We start from the raw sequence: 12,027 nt of genomic DNA, 5'->3' as shown, positions 1-12,027 counted from the left end.
ATCTTTAACCCCTAAAATGTACCACGCAGCAGCCACGCGCGCAGGCTGGACTGCCTGATCCTACAGATTTATTAAATGGATTCTGAGATTCCTTCTTCCCTTTTCCAACGACTCGTACCACTCCGTGCTGTGCAGATCAGAATCCTTTAGCATGAACGTTTTGACCAGAGACCAGAACTGAGCTCAAATAACTCTGAGCAAATACTCGCAGACGTCCAGGAGATTAAGTACTGCGTATGGAGAGGACGCGTTTAAGGAGGTGCTCACTGCACTCACCTAACACTTTCCTGTTGCCAGAGCACATGTATTTCTCTGCAGCAGTTACAAACATGCATAGAAAATCAGAATAATACTTACATTACCAGAGACACTGGTGAGCTGGAATTTCTGGGCAATTATTCTTCCATGGAACCAAATACTCTGGGACCGCACGTCTTAATGATGGTTTTGAAAGGGCTTGTATGGACTGAGCTTCTGGCACCCTGCCTTTAGTCTTCACATCACAGTTTGCTGTGATGTTGTCAAACACTAACCTGCTACAGCGTAACAAACTGAACTAAATATAAAGGCGGCCTTAATTAGCATCTGCAGTTTCACGATGTACCAGACAACCTGCAGGATAACTTTCTTTTTTCCACAGCCACAGAAAATGTACAGTTAATGTACAGTCACTCCAACTACCCCTTCTCTGTCCCCCTAGGATGCCATTTTGCAATGTACAAGTATAATTAAAGACAATGCATGGCAGGGAGGCAAATCGCATCTCCCAAACAACTGCCAGCGTAAGTGACTGTCATGTTAGTGAGTCCACTGGATTGAAACAATAAGGGCTGCTACAGACAAGCTTCCAGATTTCACAGTGTATAGATAGGAAGGAAGAATTTATACTATCATATTTGAAAAAGATATAACAACTATTAAAGCTAGAAAAAGCTGCCTAACCAACACAAGATGGAAACCTGGAGTCCTAAGGAAGAACATGCAATTGTACCTTTAAATGTGAACAGGTAAGAGAAACACGGATAGTTGAAACTATAATTAAATGAAAAATTGTCTCAGACCTGAGATCCAGTTATGGTTCTGTCTTTATCTCTGAACAATGAAGGCACACACGTGAGACCCTGTGACTGCTAGTGAATACACGGTAAGCGCAGCAGGCTGTGCACATTGCACAGGTACCACTTCAGCAAAGCAAAGCTGTCAAGCAGCAAACACCTGCAAACACAGAAATACCAGCTTCTCAGAGTCATCCCGCAAAACGATGGGGAAGATCGGAGCCAGGCTATGCCCTGATTTGAACTAGCTAAGGCACATGCTTGGGTTCAGTGAAACGTAGGGAGAATACTGAAAGCAGAAGAAAGCGTTTCAACAGCAAAGACAGAAACTGCTGAAGCAAAATGTTTGTTAAGGAAAAGAGGCTCCGTATTATGAAAAAAGGGGAAAAAAATTAACAAAGTAACTTGAGCAATGTGGACTTACCGAAGCGGTACGTGCTCTTCAGCTGAGCCCCTGGTCGCTGTCCTCAGCCTGCTCACACGCTCAGCCCACACCAGCAGCAGTCTGGCTGCCTGTTTCTATGGAGTTGTGGATGCTGATCCCTGACTATGCATGAGGCTACTGCAGCTGCACTGGAACAGGCTCCCAGGTCCGCAAAAAACCCACAAACATGATCAGCCTCCCTGTTCTGCTTCAGGAATGAAGCAACCAACAGCACTTAGGCAGATGCAAACCTGCATCTATGCAGAGAGGTACTTACAAAGCTCCTAAACACACACTCACACAGCTCCGTAGGTGCGTTTTATTTACCGGGACCGTGACAGGGCAGAGCCAGAAGCAGCTGTAGTCACAGATCCACACACAATACACAAGCAGAGCCACATGTTCATAGGCAGGCTGTATAATCCATTTTTCCTAGATTAATGCTGCTGGTTTTAACCTTATTTCAATATAGTTTTACAAACCTTCCTATGGCAGCAAGGTTTGAACTTGAGACCTTCAGGATCAGAGCACAAACCTGTTTTACTTGAGCTCTAGCTGGCTCTTTTCCTGCCGGTGGACCAGATGCTCGCAGAGAAAAGCAAGATCCATTTTGCAAGTGCATTACTCCGTGATAAGAAAGATCTTTGCCCCAAGGTGCTACTCCTCACATGCCTGGCCTCTGGAAACACAAGCTTCAGTGATTAGTATTAGCTTTGCTTGGGTGGCTTTAAACATGTTTGCTGTTCTATTTACTTAAAATACACTTGAACGATGATTCAGAAAAGTGTGTTATTGCAGCTGGTAAGTAAATTCAGGACTTGCCCATAGGTAGAGGCTGTAGGCAGCCCATAGCAGTGAATGGACATGTCATCAATTTCCCGTTAGTCAAACTATCCAATCAAGGGATAATTTTTTTTCCAAGAAAAATACACCAGAAGCAATTTCTCCATATATAAGTGATCTTTCCACATCAACATTCCTGCAATGAAAAAAAACACCATTGCACAAAAATTCAGCCCTTTTTCTGCCTGCAGCAAGAACACTTGTGTGCTTGTGGGTTTAACATTTTAATAGTATTTGTGCAGTGCCAGGAGGGTGTTCAGCGCTGCACAAGATGTACTGCGTGCATCATGAAGTTTAAAAAGAACAGTTCACACAAAGGGCAAAACACTAAATGTGCTCTGAATTACTGCGGGATTGCAGCGCGGAAGGACAGCTGACAAAGCGTGCCAGGGAACAGAAATTACCGTAACGGCTCTTCTGGTTTTGCATTTTCCCCAGCTGTCCTTTTGCTTCCCCTTACTTCAGCTTTCATGCCCTGCACTAGGAAAGCACAGGAGCACTTTGCTGAGGTGGATCAGTGCGTAAGGACGGGTTTGAGGAGGGCACACGTGCTGTGCCTAGACCACCGGGGACTGCTGTGCGCACAATCCTATAGTGACCTGCTGGGTAAATCTGCAACATCTCCGCAGGTCATCCCTTGTATCCTGGGCTTATACCACAGGGCAGTGAAGCTTTTTACAAATGGAGACACTGAGGTAAAAAAACCCAACGTACGTTATTTAAAGAAAGTCGCGACACAGTAGTGCTGGAGCTAGAAACCAAACGCAGGGGGTTGCTCCTGGATGTGCTCTGATCTTGATGTAAATCCCTCCTGTACCCACGCACCGTCCTTTAAAGTCAGTCAGCAGCACAAGCCCCAGGGGCCAGTCACACCCCACCAGCGCTGCACATTCATTTCAGAATTACCACTTTGTTTTTAAATCCCTCTGTGGGGTCAAGCTCCCACCTTCTGCGCCATTCCCTGCTCGGCACGACCAGCTGGCAGCCTCTGCCCGCAGCCAGACCCAGCACCGCGCGCCCACGGGAGCAGGACCTGGTTCAGCAAACGCCGGGGGTGGGTCGGTAACGCAACTCAGCCCAAAGCGAGCGAGAACCTGCCTGCGCACCGGCACACAGCGCACTCGATGGCGAGAGCTGCGCAGGGCACGAGGCGATGCCCGTGCCCAGGGGCGCTGGTGGCTGGAGCCCAGCTGCCCGCAGGAGGGACCGTGGGCTTTGTACCCTGGGAGTAGCTCCGTGCAGGAGCAGTCGGGGAGCGCTCGCTCCACCACAGGAGCTCGTAGTGGGCCCTGGGGAACAGGGTTTGGCACCCGGGGATCCCAAGGATCCTGGAGCCTGTTGCTCTCCAACAAGCTGCTCCATGGGCAGAGGGACCGGGTGACACGGGGGCGGCTCGCTGTGCCCAGCGCTCCCGGCACCATCAGCCGAGCACTTGGCACGTCAGTAGGGCTTGTGCACACATTCTCTCAGAGTGCCGTATCCTGGAGCACTCGCTGCACCTCCAGGGCAGGGACGTGTTGTGTCCATTTATTTAAGGCACATCACCGCGGTGGTAAACGCTGTCCCGCTATCTCAGGCGTTTCCACTGCCTACAGTTTATGCCTGTGCACTAGTCACAGCATCACTGCACAACAGCTGAGGGCTGGCAGGGAAGAGAGCGATCAGATGGAGGGAGCTACAGGGAGGATTTGAGACAGGCACAACAAAAGGATGCTGCATCTTGCTCGATCTCAGGGCCCAGAGCCAAGAGATCAGTTCTATTCCTGGCACCGCCACAGGCCAAGCTGCAGGCGAACACTCACCCTCGCACATCCACTGACGCATCCGTACCAAAACCTTCCTCGTCCAAATACCTTATTTTTCTGACATACTTATCTGCTGGATTACTTGCCAGCAGCAGCTTGCAATGCTCTTTTGTTGGGTGTACAATAACGTATGGCACACTGGAGAAACACTGCAGCTATATCTCTCGTATTGACTTTAAGTAGGAGAATCAGCTATTACACAACCTGAACTACAGAGAGTAGAGGAGCATCTACTTCACACACAGTAGCACTTTCCACATTCAGTTCAAAATGGTTTAAAAAAAATAATCACTGCATAAAACCATATTCTGACATATTCTTACACAAACTACACAGTAATACTTTTATATTCACAGTTTTTTTTCCACAGTCAGATGCGGTTCAAGAAGGCTGGTGGCACCTGGCTAATTTCTTTGCAACTCTGCAGCATCCCCAGAAGATACTGCTCTCCATCAATACATGAAACACCAGAAAAAAAAAAAAAAAAAACGAACCAGCTCTCAGGGTCTAATGGCAAACAGAGCTGTGCAGAAGCAGCCCTGGCTCCCAGCTTTGGCAGCCTTAGGGTGCTTTCATCTGCCTGCTCTCAAACGACATGGACTTCATCGGGACTCCTGACAAGCCAAGCTGATTTAGCAGTTAGCTAACAGATTTATCCAGGAGGTAACAAACCGACAGAGAAGCCACTGACTTCACGTGATGATGACAAATAGGGCCAGCTTTACTCCAGCAAACTCTGCATCCAGGTTGCCAGGGCCGTGCTGTCCCACACGGGTGCACTCGGGCAGGACCCGGCCCTCACGCTGCTCCTCGGGCTCTCCTGATACGGCGCCCTGATCAAAGCCGTACCACTGCTCATCTTTGCACAACCTCACTCTTTATTTGCATATTTTTATGAGGCAGGACTCGCCAGATCTGACCATAGGACGCCAGACAGCTGACAGAAAATTTGCTTAACATGAATCTTCAGTGTAAAATGCACAAAGCGCAAACACAGATAACTAAACATCCAGACCCCAATGGGAAAGGTATCTTATCACCATACCATTATATTAATTAACACTTAATGCAAACAGATTTGTTTCCCTTGCTGGAGCAGTTTCACATCCAGGCATTTGCGAAATATTAGTACCCGTTGGGCCCAAACGGTGTCCTCAGCGCTGTCTAGACATAGAAATGGGCCCAGTCGTGCAGAGCAGACACACCAGTAACAGCTGCTAACGCACCCGGCGCAGCCAGTCCGGCCAGCGTGACTTGCCCAGGGCACTGGGGTAGAGGCTGACACTTACACCAGAGATCAGAGCAGAAAAACTGAGATGTTAAAGGCATATGATGATGTGATCGTGGCCTGAAAAATGAGGTCCTGAACAGGCTGCACAAATAAATGCCAGGCAACTATCTGTCATATCAGGGCAGACAGAACAAGAGCAGTAGAGGTATTTCTGCTGCACAGAGTCAGGAAAACGTTAATTTTGGTACCAAGGTAAAAAATTGTGAAGCAACGCAATAAGTTATTTGCAATAGAGAAAATAGCTGCACTGGATGCAATGCATTAGGACAATACCAGCAGTGGTAAGAGGCCTTCAGAAGAAGCAGGTTTAAAGCAAAAGCATTTTAAGATTATAATTAAGCTACAAGCAGAGTGGGATGAGAAATGAAGGTGTTAGGCTGGACATACTGGCAAGAAAATAGATGGCAGAAGCCCAGCAAAGCCAGCGAGCTGCCAGCGTGCCCTGGCGCCAGCTGCATCCTGGTGCGAGACACTGGCAGAGAGGGGCAGGAGGAACCGAAGCAAGATGACAGAGAAAGCCTTGGCCAGGGACTGACGGGCTGCGGTGTTGCACCTGGGCTCTGCACAGGGGTCCTCCGAAGGACAGAAGAAAAGTTTCTGAAAACTTTGCTGTGAAACCAGGCTGGGTTGGTCGATCATTATCCACAGAATCCTTGAAAGCAGCACTCTATGCAAATGTTCTAATACACAAACAACTGAGAGCATGTTATCAATAATGTTAAAAAGCACAGGGTTTTGGCTTTGCTCCTCAGCATGCAAGCCTGGGTTATAAGCTCCCCCTGCCAATGTCTTCTGAAGTTACAGCAGAAGACACCAGCTCTGGAACAAGAGGCTCTGAGCAGAAAATCAACCGCTTTGCCATGAAGAAATGCCCCTTTGCTCTTAGAGCAGCACGCTGGCTCTTGCTTCCCCGCTGACACGCCAGTGTGCCTCCCTAGCTCTGCAAGCTAACAGAGAACAACTTCTGTCAGTTCTTAGGGGAAGTGAAACAAATACTGGAATGTACATTAAGATCCCTTACTGGTGAACAAAGATCCACGCGAGTCCTTCCTTTTCTCAAACTGAGATAACAGCAGTGAGTTCCAGTCATGTCAGTTACTTAAATAGGCTTTTTACTGCTTTTGTGCTTTATACAGCACAGGGGTCTATGTTTTTAACCTTTATCTCATTAACCACCTCCTCACCAGCACATCCCCGTAACACCCTGCCTGTCTCCTCTGTGCAGCTGTTCCCATCAGCCCACACCATTTCGCATCAACAGGTGAGGTGGCACTTGCACCCAAAACTTCACATGTGTAAAGGAAAGTAACCGCACAGCGACGTGTGCCGAGACCAACACCCTGAGTCTAACACTTGCAAACCTTCTGCTCCCCTCACGAGAGCTCTCCTGCCTTCCTCCGGCTCTTGTCACAAGCACTGCTCGAGCACGCGGGACCAGAGCACTGTACCTGGCTCGGAGATAATCAGGCTCTGGTCGGAAGGCAGCAGGAGGAATTCCCTGCAAGTGTCCAGGTCCAAGCTAGGCAGGCTTTTCTTCCGGCACAGCTCGGTGACAATGCGAACTGCCCTCTGACAACGGCCGTCATCCTTGGTACCGCTCATCTCCCACACCGCATCCTCCGCTGTCCCCTCTGCTGTCTAGGAAAGTCCAACTAGGAGAAGAGGGCTTGTTTATTTTTAATCACACAACCAGATTCACCCGCGTGCCACCCTCTGGCATGGCAGCACCCTGAGGGACGCCCCGTGCCAGGCAATGCTCCAGCTCCACAAACCCCCAGCACTCGAGCGGGGACGCTCCGGCCCCTCTCTGGAACCCACGGCTGACTGCAGCCCTGCCAGGGCTCCTGACGCCTCAGTGCCTCTGAGATCACATCTCTGTTTACTGCCAAGGCGTGTTCCAGACAAAGAACCTCCTACCAAATTCAATTTCGTGCCCTCCATACGAGGCTGTTAAAGCTGTAGCCCAGATAATGCTTTTTAACCCTTTCATTGCTGCCCCTTCTCCATTCTCCAGGTGCAGAGGTTCAAATCCCAGCAATTCTGCAAAAAAAGTGAATGCTGAAATCTTCTGGCTGAGGACAACACATCATCAGAGCAGAGAACCAAGTGTGCTCCCATGAACACTGCACAAACTACTTACAACTGCCAAAGGCAACATAAGAAAAGCAGCAGGTTTTATTGATTTGTTTGTACCAGTCCTAACACAACAGGCTGCAGATGGCAACAGAGATTGAGAATGCCATTCTATTTCATAATTAGTTTTTTTTTTTTTTTTTTTTTTCTGCAGTATTTTTTTATTCCTATTGTAATTTAGCAGACAGGTCATGCCACACGACAGAGCTACACTTTTGGAGAGAGAATATATTTGACAGGCATGGGAAAAGAAGCAATTGTATAACAGGCAATTAAAATTATGTACAGCAGAATGATTTCATGCAGCTTCTGGAGCAGAGAAGCTAATACAAATATAATGAGCGTGCTGGAGAGCCAGGGCTGGAGCTACACAGGTCCCTCAGCCCCACATCCCAACAGAGTATCTCTACAGTCATGACACGGTGTTTATTTTGCCCGTTAATTACTTGCTGAAGCACTTTGAGCTATCGCACCGCGTGAGTCCCAGCACTACGCAAGCGCTCGGAGCAGCACCAGGTTCTCCTGGAGCCCCGGTCCCCCAGCAGCCCCCCAGCCCAGCTGCCTGCAAGGCAGCAAACCCCCCCCCCAAAGCGCCGTACCCGAATTCCCGGGCTGACACACGGCCAAGGGCACGGCTCCGACGTCCCTGTGCGTCGCCAACAGGACCCTCGGGGTCACTGCAGCCCTCCTGCCCCTCGCCCAGACCGAGGTCCTTTGGACACCCCACCATGGCGAGCTGAGCGCTGGCGCCTGCCACTGCTTTATCCCACGTGGCAATCTCTGTATGGCGAGAGCAACTTACCTTCTCAGCACTTCTCCTTCCAAAAACTTCTGTTGCCTTGACAACACGAGTGAAATCTTTTATTAAGACAGCAATATCTTTCCCCTGGTCACAGAAAGACACTTTCAATTAGACACTACCACCTCCCGGTCAGTGCTGTGCAACCTGCTGCTGCCAACAGCCTGCGGCACACCTGCAGAGCGGGGAGTGTTTCTGAAAGCGCCCGCCGCCCGCAAGCAAACACCGACGCCGGCAGCTGCTTCCTCACTGCGCCGAGACTTGCAAAGGTCGATGTTTGCTGAGTAGAGTCCAGACTTCGCGAGGCTGGAAGCTAAACCAGTAATTTGCCAGAGGCTCAAGCTCAGGTATGGTTTGCATTACATTTGTATGACAAACTCACTAAAACCACCCACCTACTTATCCCCAAGGAGTGATCAAGTTTACATCTGTCACTGTGACAGCCCCCGTCCACAAAGCAGCAGAGCAAGTTGCTGTGGTTTGCACACGCCATGTCCTTATAGCTCCATGTCCTGGTAGCTCCATGGAGGTCATGTACATCGGGATTTAGAGATAACTCCTACGCTGAGTTCACAAGCAACAAAGAATCCCAGGCCTGGGAGCCCTCTCCAAAATCTGCACTAACGACAGTAAGAAGCAAGGATGAAGTACATCAACACTCATCCCAGCTCCCAAGGTTTCTCTAAGTGGGACAGTTTCACCCCCTGCACCACTGAAATCCATAAATTACACGTGGCCAGCCCCAGAACGCGCACAGGCATCTCTGATAGCGGCTCATAAGAGCAATCGGCCCGCGCCTGCCAGCGCTGCCGCTGCCGTGGGCGCTGCCGTGCGAGACAGGAACTGGCCAGGACCCGGTGAGGGAGCAGCACCTCTTCTCTGCTCCTCCTTCCATGGCACCGGTGGCCAGACTCCCAAAACCAAAGCACAGCGAGACCCAAGGGGATGCAAGTGGGCCCCTGGCTAGTGATACCATCACCACGTCTCCCCAGCACAGCACCTGTTTCTGCCTGAGCCACCAAAACTGGCACCAGGAGAGGAATTCCTGGAATACATCAGTCAAGTATTGCATCTGAAATTTTAATTTAGCTTAAAGAGATTTCAACAGACAAAAAAAAAAACCCCAACCAAACCCTTAGAAAAAGGTTAATGTCCAATTGAGACCTTGTAACACAGAAATCAATAACAAAATTAAATTATTTGGAAAAAAGCTAATTTTATTTCAAAGGCAATACCAAGAACTTTTTACTTTTAAATCTAAAGTCACCTTGGGTCAATTATTCACCTTCATTTATACATCAGAGGATTCCAGGCTTGCTGGGTAACAATAACAGAGGACCCTGGTATTAGCGTCAATACTCTCAACAAATATTTCTGCAGAACACAAAACTAGGCTTTTTTTTGCACCAGTGTGTGATGAACCTGCACAGCAAAACAGCCGCGACAGCGAGGGGTAAGCAGTACCTGCTGCGAGCTCCTGTCCTGCAACCACCTTTCTCCTGCTCTGTAGGCAATAACACCTGGCAGAGAGCGCAGGAGGTTGCAAGCCCAGCCCTCCTTGGATTAGCACAGGCTTTAAACCACAATTGTTTTCATGGAAACAGAAAAGCAAAGCAGAATACATTTAATCTCAACCTTCAGGAAGAAACAAGCTAAGTTGATATCTGTAATGGAAAATAAGGAGTTATAAGCTGTTTTTCCCCCCCTCAGTGTATTACAAAGTATTTGCCATATTCTAGTTATTTTTATTCCTCCCAGTGGAAATACAAGTAATAAAAATAGCAGTATTTCTATAACAGAGAAAACAAAAACAACGGTGCACAATTGTGCCTCTGAGAGAAAATGCTGTAGTGTTTTTATTTCAGGAGAAAGTTAACATGTGAAAACAAACCTGAGAGCTCTTTGATTAACTGAAATGCCTCTGGATTACCAACTTTGGCCCTGCCTGTCTTTCCAGCATTAAATACTGGTCCTTCACTCATTCAGCCCTTCCTTTCCATTAGATGCAGGGCAGCAGGAAAAGAGATGACAACAGTGAAAATCCAGTCCACGCTATGGTCATTATTAACCCCCGTTCTCCCAGTACAGCTGTGCCCAAGCTCAAAGTAGGTTGAACATACCCAGCATCTGCCACAGGGCCCAAATTCGGCACAAAAATCCAGGGCTAGGATCAATGGCAGGCTCAGATCTCACCTGGTCTCAACGCTTTGCTCAGCACCGAGAACACACAAGCCCAAGAGACAGCATCAGACGCAGGGCTCCTGCCCACAGGTGATGCTCAGACCTTGCCTCACCTGGGAGCACACCGCAAGCCCACGGTGGCAGCAGCGGTTACCAGCTCGGTCACTTGCTCTGCTCATGAGAAGGACCCTGAGACACAACTTTTGGCAACAAAAAAATAACTGAGGAGCATCTCCTTCCTGGACAGGTTTCAGAGCGCAGGGAGCACCCAGAGCCTGTGCCACGTGCCTGATTCAAACAAAAAGCCGCTGTTCTTTGTGGTTGGCACCAGCAGCGCTCAAGGCACTCGCCAGAGACAGGGGAACAAAGCTGATACCATTGTGGCAGCTCCCGCTTGCTGAAAGCTTCCCTGAGCCCCGCTCGCCTCACAGTCGCAGAGAGGAGAGGGCAGACGAGGTGGCAGCGGAGACCGTTCTCACACGCCTCCTCCCCAGCCCCCAGTTCGGTCTCCCCGTGGCAGGGGGTGGCTCCTGCTGCTGCCAGCTGTGCCCAGCGCACACGTTGCCAACTTGCCCCGCGCAACGTGACGGCATCGCCTCCAGCTCCGCGCGCACGCCCAGGCAGCAGGCACAGCGCCCTGTGAAGGCTGAAATGGAGAGAGAAACGAGTGAGAGTGACATCCCCAGGTTACCACATTCCACATCACCACGAACGGTGACCGTGGGGCATACCGCCACGCGCACAGACCTTGGCACACCACCGCGCAGGTCCTCAGCAGGAGCCTCTCACTGCAGACATCAACGCCAGCCTTGGCTGAGGATTTCTTCCCAAAACTACTTGCTCACCCGTCGATACCAGCACAGAGGCAGCTAAGAGCACCATCTGGTGACACATTCCATAGAAGGGATTTTAAAGAACGAACAGTTAATTTACAAATTCTTAGCAGAATGATGCATGACTTACAGTTCATGAAAGCAGAGATCTCATTGCTTGCAGGAAAATTATTCAGAGATAATTTTGGCTTATGTGCATGCTCACTTGACTTCCTTCTTGCAGGTCTGCATGGTCAGCGAGCGTACAATTGATATCGATGCCTGGAAGGACCTGCAATCATTTAATCAGACTCCTGTTAAAACAAACCAGACTAGTTCCTACTTCAAATTGCACAGCTGTACTTGAACTGGGCCATATCCCAAGACAGGTAAGCTCAATTCTGCCTTTGGTTCCGATATGGTAAGTCATGAGACTGCTCACTTTTACGGACTGCTCCAGTTTTTCATGGACTGCTTCCCATTTCATGGACAAGTAAGTGCAGAGTGGTGAAATCACAGCATCTCCAACCCAAACTTTGCATCGAGTTTTGACGTCAGTATTTTCTCTTGGAACTACTGACTGCTGCGGATTACGCAGCCTCAGGGGGTCACACTTTAACTGCTGCAGTTACCATTTCACCAAGGTGCTTCCACTGCAAGCATCAGAAAAGTCTTTCACCAGAC

At 49.2% G+C, this 12,027-nt stretch overlaps 1 protein-coding gene across 1 annotated transcript in view; it reads right to left on the bottom strand.

Annotated features, from left to right (window-relative positions):
- Nucleotides 1-7,020, bottom strand: part of SYT6 (synaptotagmin 6) — a 29,118-nt gene extending 22,098 nt beyond the window's left edge. Inside the window, exon 1 of the mRNA XM_068419343.1 lies at nucleotides 6,867-7,020. Coding sequence (XP_068275444.1) covers nucleotides 6,867-7,020 — 154 coding nt within the window. The remainder of the gene's footprint in view (nucleotides 1-6,866) is intronic.
- Between the last annotated feature and the right edge of the window lie 5,007 nt (nucleotides 7,021-12,027).

Source organism: Nyctibius grandis, chromosome 27 (genome assembly GCF_013368605.1).
Source record: "Nyctibius grandis isolate bNycGra1 chromosome 27, bNycGra1.pri, whole genome shotgun sequence".
Classification (NCBI taxonomy): Eukaryota; Metazoa; Chordata; class Aves; order Nyctibiiformes; family Nyctibiidae; genus Nyctibius; species Nyctibius grandis.
Note: the sequence above shows the minus strand (reverse complement) of the source record. Positions and strands in the feature narration are given on the sequence as shown.